The sequence below is a fragment of the Rhinoraja longicauda genome, chromosome 3 (genome assembly GCF_053455715.1).
Source record: "Rhinoraja longicauda isolate Sanriku21f chromosome 3, sRhiLon1.1, whole genome shotgun sequence".
In the NCBI taxonomy this organism is placed as follows: Eukaryota; Metazoa; Chordata; class Chondrichthyes; order Rajiformes; family Arhynchobatidae; genus Rhinoraja; species Rhinoraja longicauda.
Genome location: NC_135955.1, coordinates 28,413,786 through 28,440,737, shown reverse-complemented (window position 1 = coordinate 28,440,737; position 26,952 = coordinate 28,413,786). Strand labels below are relative to the sequence as shown.

Sequence of the window (26,952 nt, the reverse complement as noted above, 5' to 3'; positions counted from 1 at the left end):
ATGCAGGTTTGTGGGTGAATTAACTTCTGTAAATTCCCTCCAGTGTGTAGGATGCAGAAGTGCAATAACATAGAACTAGAGTAGAGGTGATCGATGGTTAATGTGGACTCGATGGGGCCGAAGGGCCTGTTTCTACTAAATGAATGAATGAATAAGTTTATTGGCCAAGTATGTGCATATACAAGGAATGTGCCTTGGTGCTCCGCTCACAAATGACAACACATACAGTTAACAATTAAGAATAAAGCATAAACACATCAAAACAATAAGGATACAACATTACAGTCGAACCATGTGGGTGAAAATAAACCAGAGCAAAAAAGAGTCTACAGACTTTGGTTATTTTTTGGTTGTGCATGTGTGGGGGGTGGTGGTGTGGGTGGGGGGGGGTGTGGGGTGGGGTGGGGTGGGGTGGGGGAAACCTTTCTCTTTTAGGTCTCTTCCTCACGGCGCGGGGTGCGGCTCGGCCGCGGGGCCTTCCATCGCCCGGTGCGGCTCAGCCGCGGGACTTAACATCGTCCGGTACGGCTCGGCCGCTGGACTTAACATCGTCCGGTGCGGCTCGGCCGCTGGACTTAACATCGCTGGTGCGGCTCGGCCGCTGGGCGCAACATCGCCCGGTGCGGCCCGGCCGCGGGGCCTAACATCGCCCGGTGCGGCTCGGCCGCGGGACTTTACATCGCCCGGCGCGGCTCGGCCGCGGGACTTTTCATCGCTGGTGCGGCTCGGCCGCTGGACTTAACATCGCCCGGTGCGGCTTGGCCGCGGGGCCTTCCATCGCCCGGTGCGGCTCGGCCGCTGGACTTAACATCGCCCGGCGCGGCTCGGCCGCGGGGCCTAACATCGCTGGTGCGGCTCGGCCGCTGGACTTAACAGTGCCCGGTGCGGCTCGGCCGCGGGGCCTAACATCGCTGGTGTGGCTCGGCCGCTGGACTTAGCGGTGCCCAGTGCGGCTCGGCCGCGGGGCCTAGCATCGCACAGCGCGGCTCGGCCGCGGGACTTAGCTGCGCACGGCTCGGCCGCGGGGCCTTCCGTCGCCCGGCTCGGCCGCGGGATGTTTCAGCGCTCGGTGCGGCTCGGCCGCGGGACTTCCATCCCCTTGCGGGGACTGTGCGGGTCGGTCGGGGACGAGCTGTCTGTCCGTGGGCGTGGGGAAGAGAGTGGAAGTTTTGTTGCCTCCATCACAGTGAGGGGGTGTTTGGAGTCACTGTGATGGACGTTATGTGTTGGGGTCATGTGTCTTGTGTTCTTTTTTGTGTATGACTGCTATGTAATTTCGTTCGGTACCTTGGTACCGAATGACAAATAAAGCTCTGTTGAACTGTTGAACTGTTGAGTAGAACTACTACTTGGGGAAAAAAGCTGTTTTTATGTTTGGCTGTGGCTGCTTTGATGGTCCAGAGTCGCCTTCCAGAGGGAAGTGCTTCGAAGATTTTGTGGCCAGGGTGAGAGGGGTCAGAGATGATCTTGCCCGCTCGCTTCCTGGCCCTTGCAGTGTACAGTTCATCAATGGGGGGAAGGTTGCAGCCAACAACCTTCTCAGCTGATCGAACGGTCCATTGCAGTCTCCGGATGTCATGCTTGGTGGCTGAGCCAAACCAGACCATGATGGAGAAGGTGAGGACGGACTCAATGATAGCAGTATAGAATTGGACCATCATTGCCTGTGGTAGATTGTGTTTCCTCAGTTGCCGCAGGAAGTGCATCCTCTGTTGGGCCTTTTTGACTGTGGAGTCGATGGTGGCCTCCCATTTAAGGTCCCTGGAGATGGCGGCACGGTAGCGCAGCGGTAGAGTTGCTGCTTTACAGCGAATGCAGCGCCGGAGACTCAGGTTCGATCCTGACTACGGGTGCTGCACTGTAAGGAGTTTGTACGTTCTCCCCGTGACCTGCGTGGGTTTTCTCCGAGATCTTCGGTTTCCTCCCACACTCCAAAGACGTACAGGTATGTAGGTTAATTGGCTGGGTAAATGTAAAAATTGTCCCTAGTGGGTGTAGGATAGTGTTAATGTGCGGGGATCGCTGGGCGGCACGGACTTGGTGGGCCGAAAAGGCCTGTTTCCGGCTGTATATATATGATGATATGATGATGATAATGAGGGTTCCAAGGAACTTAAATGACTCCACAGACTCCACACTGTATCACTAAACTAAATTAGTTCAGCTTAGGTCCTCCAGCTTTGTTTGGATAAGTTAAACTGAAGAATCTTCTGCTCTCACAGCACAAAATATACAATTTTGGAAGGGCAGGGGAATGATTGGTGATATCCTGATGCCAATGTCTATCTCTCAATGAACACTGCCACAACTAATTAAGCGGTCATTGTTGACTGTGTCTCACACATTATAATAGGGACTATATTTTAAAAATACGTTAGTGGCTGTGAAGCTCCAAGACATTCTAAGGTTTCTGAAAAACACGTTAGAAACCTTTTTTATTTTATTTTAAATAAGAGAGCTACCATGTGCAATTGTGTTGGATTTTCTTATTTGTAAATTGGTAATTCTTAATGCTGTTAATTTTTCATGGTACAAATCAGAATAGATAATCTTATCGTTTTTTGGGACTAGATAATGAGCACACAAGAAACTGCTTCCTCTGTAGGAGGGTTTCTAACCAGAGGAGACAGATTTAAGATCATTTTCAAAAGGAGCCATACAGGAATTGAAAGATTGTATTGTATTTCGACAGTATCAATAAATACACCTCAGTACATCCCATGGCACTAAGAAGCCATGTAATTACAATTGTAATATTTATAAATTGATTCCTTTGAATGCCGTGCTTGTTGGCAATATTGGAATTTATTGACTATCTCCAATTCCCTTCAAACTGAATAAACAAGTAAATTAGTCTGGATTGCGACACAGACCAAATGGGTAAGGACAGCAAATTTTCTTAATTGAAGTACATTTGTGAACTGCGTGGGTTTTTAATCATAATCTAGTAGTTCCATAGTCACCGTCAGCAAGACTGGCTTATGTGGAATTTACGAGTCAGCTTGCAGACAGTGAGCACGTCCAAACTGCAATGAAATAATGACCGAACCTCTTTCCTATAAAGAACAATGACACTAGGATAAATATAGACTCGGGCATCAGACAGAACCTGCTCTTCCTTAAAACTGAGCCATGGGATCTTGTGCGTCAACCTTTGAGGTCGGATGAGACCTCAGTTTATCACCTCACCCAAAAGACCACACCAAAAGTGTGGTACACCCTCAGTAATGCATTGGGATATCAGCCTAGAATTTCTGCACTAAAGCCCCTGGGGTGGGGCCCATTAGATCTTAATTTGAAATATTCAATGTTTCAACGGTACTTTATTGTCTCGTAAGTACAGCATAGTGAAATTCTATTACATAACCCACAAATGCACAGTCGTCATGTTTTGGCGCCATTTACAAAGACAGCGTATTTTGCACCAATTAGTGCGGCACGGTGGTGTAGTGGTAGAGTCAAGTCAAGTCAAGTCAATTTTATTTGTATAGCACATTTAAAAACAACCCACGTTGACCAAAGTGCTGTACATTTGATTAGGTTCCAATAGAAAAAAAAAAAGAAAAAAAAATGAAAACATACAGTAGCACGCAAACAGTTCACAGCGCCTCCTCAATGAGCCTCAAACGCTAGGGAGTAGAAATATGTTTTGAGCCTGGACTTAAAGGAGTCGATGGAGGGGGCAGTTCTGATCGGGAGAGGGATGCTGTTCCACAGTCTAGGAGCTGCAACCGCAAAAGCGCGGTCACCCCTGAGTTTAAGCCTAGACCGTGGGATAGTGAATAGCCCCAAGTCGGCCGATCTGAGGGACCTGGAGTTAGAGAGGGGGGTTAGAAGATTTTTGATGTAGGGGGGGGAGTGTCCATTTAGGGCTACTGCCTTACAGCGCCAGAGATCCAGGTTCGATCCTATGGGTACTTGTCTGTATGGAGTTTGTACGTTCTCCCCGTGACCTACGTGGGTTTTCTCCGAGATCTTCGGTTTCCTCCCATACTCCAAAGACGTGCAGGTTTGTAAGTTAATTGGCTTGGTTATAAATGTAAAATTGTCCCTAGCATGTGCAGGGTAGTGTTAATGTGCGGGGATCGCAGGTCGGTGCGGACTCAATGGGCCGAAGGGCCTCGTTCCGTTCTGTATCTCTAAATTGAACTAAACTAAAAAGGTCCGAGGTCCAAAGTTTAGTCCACATGCTGGAATTACTGGAGTGCCCCGATCCGGGTAAGCCCAGGTATTCTGCCAGAGTGGGAGCAGAGTGAAAAGATTTTGAAAGGTAAATTGTCTCCTCCAGTACACTGCAAATTGAAATGCAGCAACAGGGTAAACCTAATTCAAGAATATATTTCTCCCTCTTCTCAGTCATTTATTTTCCTTCAGTTTTAAAGATTAATTATTAAAACCTCAAGCTTATTGTGTCAACACTTTAGATGAGGAAGTTACTATCTGTAACATTAGCATCTGTCTGGAAAGGCAAAACTAATAATCCCGTTGTCATGGATACAAATTGTGCAAGCACTGAGCTCTTTGACAGATACCAATCGTTTGTATTGTACTGAAAAATATCTCATCATTAGTATTATAGCCTAAAAATCATTGAATCTTACAACACAGAAATGGCTATTCAGTCCACTGTGACAATGCCAGCTTTTTGAAGCATAAAGAATGATGGAGTTTTCATTCAAACTATGAATGATAAAACAAGCTGAAGGCAAGTACAGGGTTGTGGTGGTGGTGAGAGATATAATTGCCCCATTGACTGTAAATTTTACAAGATATCAGCAATAAGTGCAATAAATTTTCTCTTATCCCTTCAACAAAAATGCAAACTGCTGGGGAAACTCAGCAGCCCAGGTAGCATCTGGGGAGGGAAATGGCCAATCAGTGTTTCCAGTGGAGAGACCGTTCATCTAGACTAGCAGTTCCTCCAGCAGTTTGGGTTTCTGCTCCAGATTCCAGCACAGGCAGTCTTTTGTGTCTCTTTTGTTCCTTCACTGTCTCTAAATTGCTTTTCCAATACACGTCAATGGAACAAGCAGAATTACCTACGGCTAAATATCATCAAAATTGAACCTATTAATTTTGGTGTTCTTCTCTAATTCTGTCCCCTCTGACAACTGGCTCAGCAATTGTCTGAGGCCAAACCAAATCATTCAGAACTTGGTGTTGTTATATATCGGAGTTGGTCTTGGGATGACATTTCTGCACCACAACAAAGTAATCTGTCCCCACCTCTGTACATCACCCAATTCAATTCCTGCCCCAGTTCATCTGCTGACGAAACCTTATCTGTATCCTTGTTACCTTCAGATTGAACTATTTCAATGCATACCCAGCTAATATTCCACGCCACATAACCTCATGCATTCAGAATCCCTGCTGCACATATGCTCATACAAGTCTCATTCATCTATCACATGTGTGCATTGGCTTTTAGTTCATCACTTCTGAGTTAACATTCTCAACTCTGCACTCAAGTCTCCTCCCAATCTTGTAACAGTCCACAGGTATAAGCATAAAGGGGCGTGGCTGTGTTCTGCAGCTGCGGCTCACCGGCAGTCTCTCCGGTTTTTTTTGTGTTTTTTTGTCATTGTTGATGTTAAATGTACGTTTTGTTTTATTTTTAATTCTGTGTATGTAGGGGGGTGGTGGGGGGGTTGGGGGAAACCTTTTTTTAAATCTCCTCCTCAACGGAGATGCGACTTTTACCGTGTCGTATCTCCGTTCGCGCAACGGCCTAACAACGTGGAGTCGGCGGCCTCCAGCTGGGATCGACCTCGAAGACTCCGGTCGCAGGGCCTGGACTTACCATCTCGGAGGCTTCGGCCGTGGGCCCTGCAGACCGCAACATCTGGAGTTCGCAGGTCCCTGGCTGGCGACCGGCTTTTGGGAGCTCCAGCCGTAGCAGCTTCGACCGCCCCGAAGCACGAGGCACGATCAACCCGCCCGCAGGCCCTTCATCACCCTGCGTGGCCTGGCCGCAGCACTTTACATCGCCCGGTGGGGGCTCAGGACTCTCATCGCCCTGCGTGGCTCGGCCGCGGCACTTTACATCGCCCGGTGGGGGCTCAGGACTTTCTTCGGCCTGCTCGGCTCGACCCTGGGACTTTCCATCGCCCGGTGGGGGCTTCAAGGGGTTGGGAGCCTCGATCGCCTCGTGGCGCCACGGGAGAAGAACGAGGAGGAGATAAGACTTTGCCTTCCATCACAGTGAGGGTATGCCTAGAGCAATCACTGTGATGGCTGTTTTGTGTAAAAAATTGTATCTGTGTGTCTTGTGTTCTTTAATGTCTACTGCCGGACCCTGACGTGAGAGGACGCTGGCGTTGATTATTCGCCGCTTTTCCGTCAGGATAGTTTGTCTGTTTGTCTGTTTGTTTCTATGTTAATTGTATTTGTAAAGCGCTTTGTGCATGTGTTAAGGCGCTATATAAAATAAATATATTATTATTATTATTATACCTTGATCTCTGCACTTCTCCAAACCTGGACTTTGAGCATCCCCATGTTAAACCGCCTCATCACTAGCTGCCATGCCTTCTTCGGCCAAGACTTTAAACTGCGGAATTCTCTCCCTAAATTCATCTGTCCCTCTAACATTCGCCTCTCTAACATTCCTCTTATTCCTCTTAAAATATCTCCTAACCTAACTCTCTGAAACCATGAGTAATTTTCAGATCTGACCATAATGGAACACCTTTTGGCCAATGTTTCAGTTTTCCTTGCAACACAAGTCACCTGATGTCTAGGTGCAGTGTTGGAAGCTCAGTCCATTGCCATCATGGTCTTGAAAGCCAATGTGCAATTGGCTTTCAAGGTGTCTGTCCACCAACAATGGGGTTGCTACGACTCTAGTCTTGGAGGCTGGAGGTGGTCGAGTGAAGGCAGAGGCTCAAGAGGACAACATTGTGCCCCCTCTCCCTGCCACTCTGCAAATGCATGTTAATCCACAACCCAGAGTATTGCTCCATTTGTTCCCACATTGGTGGAAGGCTGGGCAGCATAATTCCTTTTGGTTGTGTTATCCTTGAACTATATGCAACGTCTGCAAATGTGAAGTACGTTTATTCAAAAGAAAATTGGAGTTGGAGTCGGCCACTGGGCCCCTCCAGTCTGCCCCACTAATCAACATGATCGAGGCCAATCTATGCTGGTCTCAACTCCCCTTCATTGCAAAAAAACAACTTCTTTCAACATAAACACTTCTAGTAATCTAGCCTCCACATCCCTCTGAGGTAGATTCAGAGATTCATCATTCTCTGTCTAAATGTTTCTTTAAACGTCATGATAGTACCTGCCTCAACTAGCTCCTCCATTCTCTGCGAAAATAAATTTCTCGTCGCTGCCATTCAAAATTACATTAACGATCCTTATCTTGTAACTACGTCCTCTTGAGCAATACTCCACCACTCGTGAAGGAGACATTTCAAATACCTCCATCCTGGAAGGATCCAGAATATAAAGGTTCACGGGCCTGGTCACCCTGGAGTGTTTGTACATACATGTTATTATACAGTCTAAAGGTGTCATGTCCACTTCAAATGCCCCAAATGCCTGACAGCTAATGAAATACTATATGGAAATTTAGTTTACATTGCGATTACTACGGTTAAAATTTGTACACAGCAAATTTCCACAATCGCAATCCAAGAAGGGCCAGATGACTTGCTGCTGTGGTGTTGAGGAAGGTTTAAATACAGCTGGGAGACCTGCTGTTCTTTTTGAAACAGCAGCCTTTCCATTATTTACTTCCACTTGACAAGAGCAAATGGGCCATAGTTTTAAATCTCATCCAAATAACAACACAATAATTCTAACCCACAGGCATCGGCGTGGATTGGTGAGCTCAGATCTCTGGAGTGGTGGCTGAATCCACACCTTCTGACCAGGAAGAACATCCTGTCAAGCCACAGGTGACTTTGAATACAATCTGTAAATATGGTTACACATCATATATCTTGGTCCTTAACTAGACAATGAGAGCATAAAGCACACCTTCTGCCCATTAGATATACCAGTTGTGTTTACTATGTGACATTAAGACTTCCCATAAAAACATAAGGAACTGACAGTACTGTTCACGGTTTATTCATTGCAGTTCATTGTTTTCTTTATGAAGATAAACTGTTTGCAACTACCATTAGAAAATGCACCAGTATTATTCTATGCAAATCCATAGCAGTCCAATGGTTTTGGACAGTCAAGGGGCAATATAGCAATGTCAGCCATGCTCAGTTGGAAACTTGACTCACCAAATTATGGGCTCAGTAATTTAATTTTGAGCACAATAATAATCTAAGATCTTCCCACAGGGAATGGTGCATTGAGTCCAGATACTTGAGCACGAAAAGAGAGCTAGGCTGATGAGCTTTTGTACTGCAGGCACAGAGCTATGCTGTCAGAGGAGATGCTGTATTTTAGTTACACCCAGAGCACATTATGTACATTTTCTAATGTACAAGTAGATGTAAAAGCTCCCTTGGTGCTTCATCAAACTGTTATTCTGGGAGCTTTCTCTGTGCAAATTGTCTGATGATTTCAACTGCACTTCAAGCAGTATTTCAATGGGACGTCCCAAAGAGCTTTGCAGTCATGGTTGTGTACGTTGCCATTCAAATTCAAGCCTATTTTTCTGTATCAGCGAGCCATTCAAAATCCGAAGGGGAGCTGAAATCACCAGTGCTTTCCCAGCACCGCCTGGCTGCTCATGTCTCAGCGCACAGTACATCATCTAGTCCTGGTTCGTGGGCAACCTCCACCTCTTCTTGCATGCCTGATACTTGTCAGATTTGAATAATCACTGGTGCTTCTGTTGCATCAAGAGTGTTAAACTGTCATATACACCAGGACCGCGACAATGAAATTTTTACTAGCTGCAGCTCTGCAGGCACATTAAACACAGCAACGCAACAAATAAATATATAAGAAAATATTAATAGCAGGGCAACAGATCATAATAGTGCAAGACAAAATATGTAGGGCAATCTTATGTGAGCCATTGCAGTACAGGCAATGAGCTCTGCTGCCGGAGGAGAAGCTAGCTGTCTCTTAGTTAAACCCAGAGCACATCATATACATTCTCTCAAGTAGGTACAAAACCTCCATTGGCAGTTTGATGGTAAATCAATAGTAGTTCACTATTATGCTTAGGGTTTGCTGGGTGGTTCGAGAGCAAGATGGTGAATAGGGAGAAGCTGTTCTTGAATCTGGAGCTAACTGTTCTCAGGCTCCTGTACCTTCCTGAGGGGAGCAGTAACATGTGAGGGTGGCCGAGGTGCTATGGGTGTATCATCATATTAGTTGCCTTCTTGAGTCAGCGTTTCCTGAAAATCCTTGTGATGGTGGAGAGATGAATACCCATGATGAACCAGGAAATTTCCAACATTTTCAATCTCGTTTTCACACCTTTACCCTTCCATATCTCTGTGTCTTTTTCTCCCCTGACTCTCAGTCTGAAGAAGGGTCTCAACCGGAAAAGTCACCCATTCCTTCTATCCAGAGATGCTGCCCGTCCCGCTGAGTTACTCCAGCTTTTTGTGTCTATTTTCCACAACCTCCTTCGCTCTAGAGTGTTCGGGTCACCAAACCAGGCCGGGATGCACTCAGTCCATATGCTTTCTACCATACACCTGTAGAAACTCAATAGAGTACTTGACAACATGCTGAATCTCCTCAAACTTCTGAGGAAGTAAAGGCTTTGGTGAGCTTTCTTTGTAATTGCATCAGTGTGCTGAGCCCAGGAGAGGCCATCAGAGATGTGCACACCCAGGAGCTTGAAGGTGTAGGAAGGAACTGTGGATGCTGGTTTACACTGAAGATAGACACAAAATGCTGGAGGTAACTCAGCAGGTCAGGCAGAATCTCTGGAGAAAAGGAATAGGTGGTTTCTCGGGTCGAGACCCTTCTTCAGACTGAGTGTCAAGGGAGAGAAAACGCAGAGATATTGGTAAGGGTGCGAAAACGAGATGGAGGGGAAAAATGTCCATGGAGACATGCAGAATTTCCAGTCTCCTAAGGAAGTAGAGGCATTGGTGTGCCTTCTTGGCTGATGCATCAAGGTGCTTGGTCCACTGCAGATCATTGGTAATATTAATGCAAAGATACTTGAAGCTCTCAACTATTTCCACTTCAGCACCTTTGATGCTGATTGTGGCATGTACTCCACTGTGCTTCCTGACGTTGATAACTAACTCCTTTGTCTTGCTGACATTGAGGGAAAGGATGTTGTCCTGACCATGTTACTGAGTTCTCTAACTCCTTTCAGTGCTCATTCTCATCATTGTTTGTGATCCAGCCGAGTAGAGTGGTATCATCTGCAAACGTAGATGGAGGTAGAGCCAAAGTTGGTCGCACAGAGGTAAGTGTATATGGAGTGTAGTAGGGCACTGAGAACACATCCTTGTGGGCCAACGGTGTTGAGAATTATTGTGAAGTAGGTATTGTCACCTCTCCTCACTGATTGTGGTCAGTAAGTCACAAAGTTGAGAATCCAGAGGCAGAGAGGGTTACCGATTCCTAGGTCCAGCAAGTTGGAGATGAGTTTGGATGGAATTCGTTTCGAACGTAGAGCTATAATCGATAAATAGGAGTTTATTGTAAGAGTTCTTGCTGTCTAGGTGTTCCAGAGACGAGTTTAGGGCCTGGGAAATGGCGTTTTCTGGGGACCTGTTGTGGCGGTAAGCAAACTGCAGTGGATCAAGGCTGGCTGGGTGGCTAGAGTTAATATGCGCCATCACCAGTCTGTTGAAGCAATTCATGATAGAAACATGCGGGGTCGATGGTGGCACAGAAATGAGGTCTGATGCTCAATTCAGGGTCAAATATAAGCCAAGGTTGTGAACAGCTTTAACCCTTCGGGTCAAAGACTCTTGATCAGGACTGGAAAGTTTCAATGAAAGGCCTTTGACCTGAGGCATTAACTCCTTACCTCTTCCTATAGATGCAGCCTGACTGACTGGGTATTTTTATCTTAGATTTTCAGTCTGTAACTTTTTTGGGGGGGATTTTAGACAATAGACAATAGGTGCAGGAGTAGGCCATTCAGCCCTTCGAGCCAGCACTGCCATTCAATGCGATCATGGCTGATCACTCTCAATCAGTACCCCGTTCCTGCCTTCTCCCCATATCCCCTCACTCCGCTATCCTTAAGAGCTCTATCCAGCTCTCTCTTGAAAGCATCCAACGAACTGGCCTCCACTGCCTTCTGAGGCGGAGAATTCCACACCTTCACCACTCTCTGACTGAAAAAGTTCTTCCTCATCTCCGTTCTAAGTGGCCTACCCCTTATTCTTAAACTGTGGCCCCTTGTTCTGGACTCCCCCAACATTGGGAACATGTTTCCTGCCTCTAATGTGTCCAATCCCCTAATTATCTTATATGTTTCAATAAGATCTCCCCTCATCCTTCTAAATTCCAGTGTATACAAGCCTAATTGCTCCAGCCTTTCAACATATGACAGTCCCGCCATTCCGGGAATTAACCTAGTGAACCTACGCTGCACGCCCTCAACAGCAAGAATATCCTTCCTCAAATTTGGAGACCAAAACTGCACACAGTACTCCAGGTGTGGTCTCACCAGCGCCCGGTACAACTGTAGAAGGACCTCTTTGCTCCTATACTCAACTCCTCTTGTTATGAAGGCCAACATTCCATTGGCTTTCTTCACTGCCTGCTGTACCTGCATGCTTCCTTTCAGTGACTGATGCACTAGGACACCCAGATCTCGTTGAACATCCCCTCTTCCTAACTTGACACCATTCAGATAATAATCTGCCTTTCTATTCTTACTTCCAAAGTGAATAACCTCACACTTATCTACATTAAACTGCATCTGCCATGTATCCGCCCACTCACACAACCTGTCCAAGTCACCCTGCAGCCTTATTGCATCTTCCTCACAATTCACACTACCCCCCAGCTTAGTATCATCTGCAAATTTGCTAATGGTACTTTTAATCCCTTCATCCAAGTCATTTTGTAAGCAACATTGTTTAGATTCAGACAGTTGCCAGGGGAATGGGCTTCTCATAGTAACTGATGACAATGGACTGGATTCCAAAACAATCTGGAAATTTAAAGTCACAGGACGTGGGCATGAGTATCTCACACAAGGTGATTGAACTGTGCTGGATGTTTCTGAAGGATGTTAAGAATGAAACACTTTGATGATAAGAGTCTACAGACATGTCTAGCAGAAGGCAGCAGATTGGGATCATTAGGACTTTTACATTGTTCTGGTGGTTTCCAGACCAACATTATTTCAGTTAATGAATTTAACTTTTATTTCAGTTAATGAATTTAAATTCTCTCTGGATCAATTCTTAAATAACCCCACTCTATGCTACAATCCACTAAAGGCATGTTTCAACTATAACGGAGCACTGAAGAGAGATTTGCTTTTATTAGCACCTGTTATGACTTCGGGGCATCCCTGTGTGTTATTTCAAATTAAGAACATTTGAAGTGTATTTCTGGTCCTTTCATACATATCAGAATATCAATGTTGTTCTTTGCAGATTTTGAAGCACCAGGAAATACACCAAAAACAATAAAAATATGTAATTGTTTTAAGAAAATAGTAGCCAAACTCATTATAGCTAATACGACTTACCCTGAAGTTTCTGTTTGCATGTACTGTGCATGAATTCCTAAGTCAGTGCAAAAGTGCACATCATGCATTAAGTCGAACAGGTATGTAGGTTAATTGGCTGGGTAAATGTTTTTTTTTAAATTGTCCCTAGTGGGTGTAGGATAGTGTTAATGTACGGGGATCTCTGGGCGGCACGGACTTGGTGGGCCGAAAAGGCCTGTTTCCGGCTGTATTTATATGATATGATGATGATATGATATGCCTTGAACCTTTGCACTAATGCTAAAACACACAGAAGACCATTCCTACCCACCAAACAGCCTGATGGAATCAATCACAAGGCAAGTTTGTGCTGATTGCAACCACTTGCAGGCCATTTAAGAGGCTCCAAGAATAAATATATTTAGGCACATAGGTGATATTTTAAAAGCTATTAAAATGTTTTAATTTACTATGAAATGACTATAATACATCAATATTATCTCACAATTAATTGTATATGTTTGAAGTTATTTTCAGGTCCTAAAAACTAGGATGCTTATTAAAATTACCCATTTTCAGCAGTATTAATTAAAGTACACCACACATAAACAGATATTTTTCAGTGGAATAAATTTGTATTAACAAAAGTTACCTGAAGCATTACCCAATATTGCCTATCCCAGTTAAATTTCATATCTGAAGATGCACATTTTAGTAATAACAGGAGCAATCTTCATAAAAGCACACAAATCTGACTGGGGTAACTATGGAGGAGACTCCTGTTTTAAGTCACAGAGCTGGTTTTCACCAGGGACCTCCTCAACCATCCATTTCACATGTGGCTGTTTACAGAAATTCTTCTCATGTCTGATATGTCCTTCAATTGTTGACCTCCACAACCACCCTCAACCAACAATTTTAGTGTTAAATTAGCACTAGCAATCATTAGCAAATTTGCAGATGATACAAGGCTGGGTGGTAGTGTGAAATGAGGAAGATGTTATGAGGTTGCAGGGTGACTTGGACAGGTTGTGTGAGTGGGCGGATGCATGGCAGATGCAGTTTAATGTGGATAAGTGTGAGGTTATCCACTTTGGTGATAAGAATAGGAAGGCAGATTATTATCTGAATGGTGTCAAGTTAGGAAAATGGGACGTACAACGAGATCTGGGTGTCCTAGTGCATCAGTCACTGAAAGGAAGCATGAAGGTACAGCAGGCAATGAAGAAAGCCAATGGAATGTTGGCCTTCATAACAAGAGGAGTTGAGTATAGGAGCAAAGATGTCCTTCTGCAGTTGTACAGGACCCTAGTGAGACCGCACCTGGAGTACTGTGTGCAGTTTTGGTCTCCAAATTTGAGGAAGGATATTCTTGCTATTGAGGGCATGCAGCGTAGGTTTACTAGGTTAATTCCCGGAATGGCGGGACTGTTGTATGTTGAAAGACTGGAGCGACTAGGTTTGTATACACTGGACTTTAGAAGGATGAGAGGGGATCTTATCGAAACATATAAGATTATTAAAGGGTTGGACACGTTAGAGGCAGGAAACATGTTCCCAATGTTGGGGGAGTCCAGAACCAGGGGCCACAGTTTAAGAATAAGGGGTAGGCCATTTAGAACGGAGATGAGGAAAATCTTTTTCAGTCAGAGAGTTGTAAATCTGTGGAATTCTCTGCCTCAGAAGGCAGTGGAGGCCAATTCTCTGAATGCATTAAAGAGAGAGCTAGATAGAGCTCTTAAGGATAGCGGAGTCAGGGGGTATGGGGAGAAGGCAGGAACGGGGTACTGATTGAGAATGATCAGCCATGATCACATTGAATGGTGGTGCTGGCTCGAAGGGCCGAATGGCCTACTCCTGCACCTATTGTCTATTGTCTAAAACCATCAAACGTACAGCACCAACTACTTTAACATCCAGATCATTCATATGGAAGATGAACAACAGTGAACCCAGCACCAAGCCTTGTGACAGGTTACTGATCTCCTGCCTGAAAAACAACCCACCACCTCTTTGCCTCCTACCTTCCAGTCCATTTTGTATCCAATTGGCTAGCTCAGCCTGGGTCTCATGTGATCTAACCTTCCAGATCAGACTACTACCTTGTCAAAGGCCATGAAAAATCCATGTAGGCACCACACTACGCTCAATCTTCTTGGTCACCTCTTACAAAAAAACTCAATTAAATTCGTGAGACATAATTTCCCAATGTACATAGCCATGCTGACTCTCCCTAATCAGTTCTTGCCTTTCAAAATGAATGTAGATTTGGTTTCTCAGAATATTCTCCAATCTTTCTCACCACTCATATTAGGCTTATCGGCCTACAATGCCCAGGCCTTTCTCACCACTTATATTAGGCTCATCGGCCTATAGTGCCCAGGCCTTTCCTTGCAGCTTTTCTTAAATACTGGCACGACAGCTACCCAGTCTTCTGGTATCTCACCCGTGGCTATCAATGGTATAATCATCATTGCTAGGGGCCCTGAAATTCATTCTCTACCTTCACGCAATGTCTTCGGATATACTTGATCAGGTCCTGGAGATTTATCTATCTTATGTGCCTAAAGACCTCCAGCGCCTCCAGATATCAAATAAGAGGCACAGATAGGGTAGGCTGTCAGAATGTTTTTTCAAGGGTGGAAATGTCAAAGACTAGAGAGCATAGCTCTAGGGTAAAAGGAGAAAAGTGTAAAGGATATGTGTGGGGCAAGTTAAAAAACGTATTGCCTGGGATGGTGGTGGAAGCAGATACGATAGTGGCATTCAATAGACAATAGACAATAGACAATAGGTGCAGGAGTAGGTCATTCAGCCCTTCGAGCCAGCACCGCCATTCAATGCGATCATGGCTGATCATTCTCAATCAGTACCCCGTTCCTGCCTTCTCCCCATACCCCCTCACTCCGCTATCCTTAAGAGCTCTATCCAGCTCTCTCTTGAAAGCATCCAACGAACTGGCCTCCACTGCCTTCTGAGGCAGAGAATTCCACACCTTCACCACCCTCTGACTGAAAAAGTTCTTCCTCATCTCCGTTCTAAATGGCCTACCCCTTATTCTTAAACTGTGGCCCCTTGTTCTGGACTCCCCCAACATTGGGAACATGTTTCCTGCCTCTAATGTGTCCAATCCCCTAATTATCTTATATGTTTCAATAAGATCCCCCCTCATCCTTCTAAATTCCAGTGTATACAAGCCCAATCGCTCCAGCCTTTCAACATACGACAGTCCCGCCATTCCGGGAATTAACCTAGTGAACCTACGCTGCACGCCCTCCATAGCAAGAATATCCTTCCTCAAATTTGGAGACCAAAACTGCACACAGTACTCCAGGTGCGGTCTCACCAGGGCCCGGTACAACTGTAGAAGGACCTCTTTGCTCCTATACTCAACTCCTCTTGTTACGAAGGCCAACATTCCATTGGCTTTCTTCACTGCCTGTCAAAAGGTGTTTAGATTGGCACAAGGATATGTAGGGAATGGAAGGATATGGATTATACGCAGGCAGAGGAGATCAGTTTATCTTGACATCATGTTCAGCACAGACATTGTGGGATGAAGGGTTTGTTCCTGTGCTGTACTTTTCTATGTTCTATGCTGTATATGTGGACTTTCTTCAAGGCATCACTATTGTTCGCCTAGTTTTCTGGCTACCATGTCATTCTGCACAGTAAATACAGACGATAAATTTTCATTGAACACCTCAATCATGCACTCTAGCCTCGTTAACCTATCCCCACAACAAATTCTCCCTTTTCTGAAAAAAGTGCTCCACGTTTGTCACTGGTCTTTTGCTTTTCACTTTACCCATGTGTCTGGTTTCAGCATTTCTCACCAGTCTACATTCATTTTCTACCTGGCCTTGTCTGAGAAAAAGTGCAGCAAAAATTCACTCATCTGATTCCAAGGACGTTACCCAAAGCCTTCCAGATATCCAAATGCACCACATCCTTCAGTTTTCCTCTTACCTGCACAACACACCACATCGCATCCTCAAAGAAGTCCAGCAAATTAGTGAAACAGTTTTCCTTTCATAAATCCTCGATAACTCTGCCTATTATTATTTTTCTAGGTGTTCAGTTATCTCATTCTTTATTTTAGTTTTCAGCATTTTCCCTACCGTTGTCTAATATGTCAGTGTTCCTATTTCTCTCTTCCTCTCTTAAATAATGGGGATTTTTTTCCCTTCCATTCCCAGGAACAATTCCAGACTCTATAGAAACTTAGATAATGATAACCAGTCCATTCACTTTCTCAAAAACCTACAGTACCTCTTTCTGAACTCTGGGATATAGATCAAGAGTGATTATTTGTCATTAACCAGGTTATTGGGATTTATCTGCCTTCAAGCTTATCAAATTCTCTTCTAGGCCTTTGATTCGCTAATAAATCTAACAAGTTTTGTATGATTTCTTCTATAAAGTCAGATGGAAAATCATGAGGTCCTCTGCCATTTCTTTATTTCCCCATGACAGTTCTTTCATATGACTGTATAGGTCTCCATATTTACCCTCATTAGTCTTTTTCATTTTACGTACCCATACGTTTGTTTTTAATGTTTCTCCCCAGTCTTCACTCATTTTCTATCTTGCCCTCTTGAGCTTCTTCTGCTGAGTTCTAAAGTTCTCCCAATCCTCAGGGCTACTACTACTTCTGATAACTTGAATGCTTGTTTTTCCATTTAATGCCACTTTTAATCTCCCCCGTCAGCCACAAATTTTGACCCAACAAATTTTCTGGTGGGTATTTGTGCCTTAAAAAGAATATAGGAACATAGCAAAAAGCAAACTGCTGAAGGAACACATTGGGCCAGACAACGTCTGTGGAGGGAAATGGACAAGTTGTTAATTCGATTTGACACCCTTCTTCAGATAGTTTCATTGTAACTTAAAGATCATTTCTTTAAAAGCTTACTATTACCTTCCACCACCTCCAAACTAACCTCAACTTACTCTCACACATTCACAAACACTTCTGTTTAGGGTTAAGACCCTAGACTTGCATTGAACTACATCACATTCAATCCAATATGACATTATTTCATTTTCTGATCACTCATCCCCAAAGGCCCCTTAATTTATCTCTTCATATTTTGTAAAATGCGATGCTAAATAGCCTTTTCTCCTGTTCGTTCATCAACATATTGATCCAGAAAAGGGTCCAAAATACATTCCATGAATTCAACTCCTCCCTTATTAAAACACATTTGCTTTGTCCAAACTACTGGTATGTTAACGTCTCCCATACTTACTGCGGGATCACTCTCACACATACGTCCAATTTCTTGATTTAGCACAGCAACTATTTGGTGGCCAAGAAGTAACTATCAACATTCACTGCTTTTTGATGTCTCTTATCTCAACAGAAATCAATTGCAGTTTTACTTCATGATGTGTCATACCGAGATCATTCTCACCACAACACTGATCTCCTCCTTTGTTAATCGGTTTTCAACACCCACTTCTCCTGGAAATACCCAGGAATAATTAGTTCCCAGCATTGGTCACTCTGCAGGAACATGTCCATAATGGCGATGAGATCATATACATTTACTTCTATTTGTTACATCAATTCATTTCATTTGTTTGGCATATCAAAAGATATCAGATATAGTGACATTTGTTTTGCCATCTTCTGTACTTTAAGCTCCATCATTGATCCATATTGATTTGGCATTTATTTATTTAATCTACTAATTCTCCACCTCCCCCTCCTGCCTGGCCTTTCTATCTCCTTCCCAAATTTCCATTGAGGATCCCAACCTCCTGCCCACTCACCTGTGGTGTGATCTGCCTGATACGTTTTTCACTGTATCTTGGTACGTATGACAATAATAAACCAAGACCAATATGGTGGAGGAGGAGTGTTCCACTTGGATGAATTGCCATATCTCACTCCCAGTGTGAAAAGAACACCCATACCTATATCTAACGTACTAATGCCACCCTGTTCATTCTATAACCAATGATGAGATACTCCCTTAGACCCTCCCAATGGTCGCTCCCACCTCACCCAAGCCCCCTACTCTGAAAGCCATTGCACTCCAAAAATCACCATGTACAAACTTAGTTGTGCTTTCTGAACTGCCTTTGCTTAGAAAAACATCCAAAGTGCCCGATTGCACAAGCATATTCTGAGACCAGTCTCCAAGTCGTTGCTGGTGCATGCAGGAGAACGTGCCTTCCTTCAGACAGCCACATAACTAAGGTCTTCTGTTAACCTCTGCTGTACAATGCCCCCCAATGATAATGGTCACCTATAAGACTCTGGGGGGGGGGGGGGGGGGGGGGGAATCACTTCCCATATCTCAGCAAAGGTAGACAATAATGATGAACCTCATCCATCACCTTCATTGGGCAGCACAGCTTTTGTTGCATCAAGAAAATCAGGAGGGTGACCTCAAGATGGTGACCTTGAGCCTGTAAATAGTCCACTGGACCATCAACAGAGGCATCCCAAAACCCAGGGAAATTATCACCAAGGCTATCTTTTTAACATACTCCAAATCAATTGACAGAATAGGCAATTCAACATCAGCGTCCTCTGCCAAGCTCACATCCCCAGCCATAATTACTCCCAGTCTGCTACATTTATTCACAAAATGCTGGAGTAACTCAGCAGGTCAGGCAGCATCTCAGGAGAGAAGGAATGGGTGACGTTTCGGGTCGAGACCCTTCTTCAGTCTGCTACATTGTACATGCCACATCATCTACATGCCTGGCACCAGCCTCCCAAAAGAGGGGTTTCACTGCAAGAAATCATCTGGTAGAATGTAGATAACATTCAAGGACATTCCTGAGGTCTTCCTAAAGAAATGAAACATTGCCATTAACCCCTGGGAATCTTTAGCCACTGAAGGTAGAGAAAGAGCATTAGGGGTGATACCGGGAAGACCATACAGAGAGAATACGTAAAATACATTAATGTCCTTCACAAAATGGTGAAAGTTGCACCAACTCCAAAATTACTCAACCACCCAAAATTACTCAGCCACCCACCTATATGGTCAAACACCTTCTCCATCTGTGCCAGAGATGGGGGGGGGGGGGGGTGGTGGAGGAGGAGGAGGAGGGGCTGAAGGGTCTACCAGTAGTGTCATCTACTACTTTATAAATGGAGTGCAGGCACATCTTCCTCAACCATTGTCCAAGGAGGAGGAGAATCATACTCTGGGTGCCTATTTACCATCTACTGGATAGAGGTCTTATTGACCAAACGGTCCATTAACAGTAATGAGTAGTTATCTTCCATCTGCATCGTCATTAACAAGGCGTCTATGCTATAATTACATTTCGATGGTCTGTGGAACCCCCCGACAGTAACTGGACGATTCGGAGCTCAGAGGAAGCAAGCATCTTTTGAAATGCAACATGTTGCACACATTTTTGCTCATTCACCTTTAAGACGACAATGAAGAGGACACCGAAGGAACACAACCGGACACTACAGGATAGTTAATGCAAAGTATGTTCTGGACAAACGTTTAGGATTTTTCTTTAAATCTGCCAACATTTCAGAAACATTCAGTTGTGAATATTAGAGCAGGAAGCAATTAAAAAGCTCTTATGGTCAGTGAATTGCATGTTCTCTTCCAATTTTTATTAAAGATTAAGCTATAATTTTCATCAATAATCGCTGTATGAATAGTTTCAGCTTCGGCGGACATGTGGGAAGTGTGGTTTCCAGGTGGAGCTTTCAAAGGGAGGCGATCTCCAGGCAACTGCCAGCTACAATATTCCTTCATGTAAATTCAAAATTTCTGTCATCTTTACCCACCACTTCAAAGCGTTTAACACTTTCACAGCCGTGGACATAAACCACTCTTACAATCTGCAATAGTTGAATGCGTGGTAGCCACGGAGCTAAGAGTCCCACCTAGATACAAAGCCATCAATCCCCCCCCTTGATCCTGCTGTAACAGATCATCCCCCTAGGAGCGAGCACAGTCTATGGTGGAACTGTAATGCAAAAAGGAGGGTGTGGGTGAGAGGATGGAGGGGTCATGTCTTCTTGCTCACCTGCTGTTGCTGAGACTGGGGTCCAGAGCGCTTCAGCGAACTCTGCTTTGAACTCAGCCTCTTCCAGGAATCCGCGAATTTGCCCCGACTCAGTTTCCTCTCGGCCCCCTCGTCCCTTGCGCTGCGCCCTCTCTCCGGGTGGCCCCGGGTCCGCCAGTCCTGCTCCTTCGCTCGCATAGTTTCAGCTCACTCACTTACCGCACAAGTGGCGGCGGCACAAGTGGGGAGGTCGGAACCACCTGTTTACAGCAGCAGCGAGACTCTCTCTACCTCTCACTCCGTGCCTGTGCTCGTTTGGCGATCGCTTTGGTGATGCACTGTGTGCCCGTGGGTTCCGCCTTTTCCGACAGCACCGGTTTAAAGGCGGGGTTCTGCTTGGATGTTTAGAGAGGTACCGAGGCAACATTGCACTGGGAATAAAGGATTAGTGTGCACCGTTTTAACTCGTGCATCTTGCTCAGACTCTGAGTGCCTTTTGCCACAGTGTGTGTGAGGGTTGTTCCCACTCCTGAGCCTCCACTCTCTTGAATGTAGTTGATACCGTGGTTGGGAAAGCCAGTTTTACACCAATTCTCCAACGGAGACACGATTTATGTGTCTATTCGCTGTAGCCGCCCCTCCCCGTGGGGTTAAAACTTGGCGAGGAAGAAAGGTTGGTCGTTAGGTTTGTACAGAGGTACTTTCAGGCGATGGGAAACGCTTTACAAGTGTTGTCACAGTGGGGAAAGTGGGCAGCCCACCTCTGACGACCCATATCCGACGGTCCATCTCTGACAGTCCATCCTTGACAGCCCATCCTCGACAGTCCATATCTGACAGTCCTTATTTGACAGTCCATATATGACACCCCATATCTGACAGTCCATATCCAACAGTCCATCTCTGACAGTCCATATCCGACAGTCCATATCCGACAGTCCATATCCGATAGTCCATATGTGAGCCCATCCCTGACAGTCCATCCTTGACAGCCCATCCTCGACAGTCCATATCTGACAGTCCTTATTTGACAGTCCATATATGACACCCCATATCTGACAGTCCATATCCAACAGTCCATCTCTGACAGCCCATATCCGACAGTCCATATCCGACAGTCCATATCCGATAGTCCATATCTGAGCCCATCCCTGACAGCCCATCCCTGACAGTCCATATCCGACAGTCCATATCCGACAGTCCATCCCTGACAGCCCATCCCTGACAGTTCATATCCGATAGCCCATATCTGACAGCCCATACCTGTCAATCCATCTCAATATCTGACAGCAAATTCATACAATCAGGCAAACTAACGATGAGTAGACAAGGATTTTTATCGAGGGGTTAAATATTGTATTGGGCACTCGGGCAGAAGTGACCAGCTCTTCCTTTAAAAAAATGTATTTCGCCCACCAAATAAGGAAGAGGTAAAGTCAAGAGGAAACCAGCATTTGTTCAGCACCGCTCCTAGGGTATTGGCCTGGATCTACGTTCAAGCCTGGAAGCCAAGAGTTTCTGGTTCAATGCTGAGAGAGGGGAAACCTGCCGGGATATCATAACAGCTCCCAAACAATGGCAGACAGCTGCAATTGGTTAAACAAAGCAGGGACCATTCCCATTAATCAACTGTGTCCTAAGATAGACACAAAAAAGCTGGAGTAACTCAGCAGGTCAGGCAGCATCTCCGGAGAAAAAGAATAGGTGACATTTCGGGTCGAGACCTTTCTTCACACTTTTATTCCTTCTCTCCAGAGATGCTGTTGGTCCCGCTGAGTTACTCCAGCTTTTTGTGTCTATCTTCGGTTTAACCCATCATCTGCGGTTCCTTCCGACACAATCAACTGTGTCCTGTTCAGTTTGATTTATCAAATGGATTTTGAATGGGTTGATTGCTTTTCACATTGGTACAAAGCAATGGTCAAATTAATCAGCAGCTCAGACCATGCATGTTACTTAGAAAGGAATCCAAAAGTCGATTATTTGAAATTAAAATATTGCATGGAAATGCGCAGTTCAGCCCACCTAGTCCATGCTAAGCATCGATCACATGTTCACACAAGTTCTATGTTATCCCACTTTTGCATCCATTCTCTACAGACTAGGAACAATTTACAGAGGAAAAGTACAACGAGATCTGGGTGTCCTAGTGCATCAGTCACTGAAAGGAAGCAAGCAGGTACAGCAGGCAGTGAAGAAAGCCAATGGAATGTTGGCCTTCATAACAAGAGGAGTTGAGTATAGGAGCAAAGAGGTCCTTCTGCAGTTGTACAGGGCCCTAGTGAGACCACACCTGGAGTACTGTGTGCAGTTTTGGTCTCCAAATTTGAGGAAGGATATTCTTGCTGTTGAGGGCGTGCAGCGTAGGTTTACTAGGTTAATTTCTGGAATGGCGGGACTGCATATGTTGAAAGACTGGAGCGACTAGGCTTGTATACATTGGAATTTAGAAGGATGAGAGGAGATCTTATCGAAACGTATAAGATTATTAAGGGGTTGGACACGTTAGAGGCAGGAAACATGTTCCCAATGTTGGGGGAGTCCAGAACAAGGGGCCACAGTTTAAGAATAAGGGGTAGGCCATTTAGAACTGAGATGAGGAAAAACTTTTTCAGTCAGAGAGTTGTGAATCTGTGGAATTCTCTGCCTCAGAAGGCAGTGGAGGCCAATTCTCTGAATGCATTCAAGAGAGAGCTAGATAGAGCTCTTAAGGATAGCGGAGTCAGGGGGTATGGGGAGAAGGCAGGAACGGGGTACTGATTGAGAATGATTAGCCATGGTCACATTGAATGGCGGTGCTGGCTCAAAGGGCCGAATGGCCTCCTCCTGCACCTATTGTCTATTGTCTATTGTCTAACCTACAAACTCCCTTGTCTTTGGGATATGGGAGGAAAGCAGAGCACCTGGAGGAAAATCATATGGCCACAGGCGGAACATACAAACTCCACACAGACAGGACCCAAGGTCAGAATTGAACCCGGGTCTCCAACGCTCTGAGGCAGCAGTTCTACCAGCTGGGCCACGATGATCCCTTAATTTGTTCATGTTATGTTGCTGGGGCCAGAGGAGTGCACTCTGCAGCACTACAAAACTCCTCAGTCCCACGACTGGACACTTAGCTTTTACTCCCTCATCTCCCCCGCTTACCTTAGATCTGTCTTCAATCTGTCAGGAGTTTATCCTGTTCTATGATGCTCCCTCACACTACCCCCTCCCCCACCCAACCATTCCCCCCCCCCCCCCCTCCACTACCACCACTTCCCACCCCACCTTCTCCAGTTCGACCAACCCACTTCCTCCCATGTGACTATATTGATTTCCCCAAATCCCAAGGATGTACAGGTTGGTCGGTTAACTGGCCAATGTGCAGGTGAATGGTAGAAATGGAGGGACTGATTGGAACGTGAGCAGAATAAAATGGTATTAATGTAAACGATGCCTGATGATCAGCAAAGGATTGATTCTGATGCTGAGAGAGCTATCCCAAGAGGAGAGATTAAATAGAGTGTGCATATTTAATCTAAAGCTTAGAACAATGAGAGCTAGTTTTGGTGACACAGGAATCTCTACACGCGGGAATCTTGAGGAGAAAACAAAGTGCTGGAGGAATCCAGGGGTCAAGCAGCATCAGTGGAAGGAATGGTATTGGTTTGCTATGGTATAGGTATATTATTGTCACATCCACCGCGATACAGTGAAAGAAGTTGTTTTGCGTGCGAACCAGTAAAACGGCATCATGCATGAACACAATCAAATCATACGTGAGTTGCACATGGAGTGCAAAAAGAGATAGGAAACATTGCAGTAGTATATTAGATAAGGAGAAAACGCAGATTTCAAAAAAGTGCAAAGACCGCAACAAAATAGATTGGAAGATCAGTACTACATCCTTAAACTCACTTCAATTTATAAAATTCCAATGAATTGGGCAGGCTGATACCAAGAGGTTTTCTCTGGATGGTGTCTAAACCTGGAGGCTGCGCCCTAAAGCTAAATTATTAGGACTGAGATAAGGAAATATTTCCACTCCAGATTCTTCTATTTCCAAGTGAGCTGTGGGTGCTCAATGAATGGGTATAGTCAAGAATCAATTGAGGTTCAGACACTAAGGGAATCAGGAATATAGGAAAATAATGGGAATTCAGTCCTAGTTTAGCTGCTGGTTTGCAGACCTTTGAAGTGAATCTGGAGAATTCTGGTCACATTGCTGATGGTGAAGAGGCAGGAAAACAAGACAGGATTACAGAAAAGGAGAGAGATGGAAATGGACAGTCAGAGGCAGCAGGGTGTAACCGATAGCCCTGCACTTCCAGTAAATGAACCTAATAGGTTTTCGTAAGGTGGCTCCACAAGACCCTGGCAGGAATGGAGATGATTGAATAATTCTCTCATCAATCATGCCTGCAGACCACACTGGTGTTGGAGGCTGAGACTGATTTTACACTAAATTACATTTTGTGTTATATAACTCCCCCCTCATCTGTTGTATTTTGTTAAATAAATAATCCGCACTTTTCAGAGGGGAGGCGGGCAAATTATCAGACACAAGATTACTTTCTTAATACAACATTTGGTTCATGTGGTTCATGCCAGTTCCCAGCAGTAACGTTTTCCCTTCTTATTTCCATGTAGCCCTGCAACCTGATCTCCAGACATGCCCGTCAACCTCCCCCCCCCCGATACTTTTTGCCTCCCACCAACACCAAATATATAATTTTGTAATGTGGAGGGGACTGGAACACCCAGTGAAACCCACAAGATCACAGGGAGAACATGCAAACTCTGTACAGTAGCACCTGAGGTCACAACCAACCTGGCAGAGCTGTGCTAACTGTGTTACCTGGGGACTACAGGACAAACATTAGTATTTCAGGGAACAAAAGCAGCCGTGGCCTGCTGGTAAAATAATTAAAAAACACTGCTGAGAGCAGGAATTCAGTTACTGGAGCAAAGTAAACTAATCAGCAGCCTCTCTTTTCCCATTCCTCACAGCATCTTGCTATTGCAAACCGCAGGAGTTGTAACATCTGTCTTTCTACCTTTTTCCTTCTCAATATGCAGAGACTCAAACACTCCTTCCAGATGTAGCATGAATCATTTACAATTTGTCCAATCCAGCGTATTGCAAGTGGGGTTCATGGTTTCAGATGATGAGTTTGTAATACTGAGTTTGCTGTGGTTTGAACCATGTGGTCAAAAGCTCTCAAGTCCTGTTCCCAACACAACTTATTGACAAACAACAATAACATCAACAATCACTCCAACATGATAAAGTTCCTATAGAATAACACATTCTCCTGCAAAATCCTCACAGATGTTTTTCGCTGTCAAATTCTGCTGGAGATTGAGAGGGGCACGTTTGGATCCTAAGGGACTTTGACAAGGAGGATGTGAAGAGAATGTTTCCTCATGTGGGAGAATGTAAAACCAGAGGTCACTGTTTAAAACCTCTCCTATTTAAGATAGAGATGAGGCAGTTTTGTTTCTCGCTTGAACTCGCTTCCTGAGAAAACAATGGAATTTTTAATGCCATTTTTAAATGCAGAGGTAAGCTAGGAACAAACATTTGCTGGGATAGGTGGGAATATGGAGTTGAGGTTACAATCAGATCACCCATGAACCTATTGAAATATGGTGCAAATTTGAGGGCACTCTGCCTGGCTTGTGGGTTCGTGTAAAAAGTATCTATGATCTTTGCAAAATCAATCCAGCCTCCTAATGCTGGCGGCATAAGTAAAACTGCATATGGAACTCAGTGTATAAAAAAGAAGTGGAAATAAGTGGAATTCATTCAGAAGGCTGTGGAGGCCAAGTCAAAGGATATTTTTAAGGCAGAGATTGATAGATTCATGATTAGTACGGGTGCCAGGAGTTATGGGGAGAAAGGCAGGAGAATGGGGTTAAGAAGGAAAGATAGATCATCCATGATTGAACGGCAGAGTAGACTTGATGGGCCAAATGGCCGAAGGTTTTATCTCATAGAATGGCAAGTAGCCAAACAAGTATATTTTGAGATTTCACCAAAAATTGCTTCGAGCCACAATAATACACACCAGTAGAAAAATGGGTTAAAATAGAGTTTGTTTTCGTTAAGAAAATCCTGTCAGATGTCAGCATGTTTCATTTGTGAAAAATTAACTAGTTAAGAGAAATTAAACAATCCTCAAGGTTTCTCTGGCCGAGCAATTAAAGTGATCTTAAACCAACGATGAAAGAGGGCAAACTCCCTTGCTGACAGGGAACAAGAAAATGTCTCCTGTTTGAGACAACGACAAAAAAGCAGGCATTATTTAAATTTAATTGGGATTTGCACCTTGTCTGAAAGCAATACTTTTTTTAAAATTATGAGCTGGCAGAAGACACCTTTCCAACAAGATATCCACTATCAA

At 44.6% G+C, this 26,952-nt stretch overlaps 1 protein-coding gene across 5 annotated transcripts in view; it reads right to left on the bottom strand.

The window, feature by feature from the left end:
• trpm3 (transient receptor potential cation channel, subfamily M, member 3) overlaps positions 1–20,896 on the bottom strand; it is a 394,480-nt gene extending 373,584 nt beyond the window's left edge. For 4 of the 5 annotated variants that reach the window (XM_078395256.1, XM_078395261.1, XM_078395266.1 and 1 more), the window contains exon 1: positions 20,585–20,896. In XM_078395256.1, coding sequence (XP_078251382.1) covers positions 20,585–20,761 — 177 coding nt within the window. In that variant the 5' untranslated portion in view covers positions 20,762–20,896. The remainder of the gene's footprint in view (positions 1–20,584) is intronic. The other variant, XM_078395313.1, reaches the window with a different exon arrangement.
• Between the last annotated feature and the right edge of the window lie 6,056 nt (positions 20,897–26,952).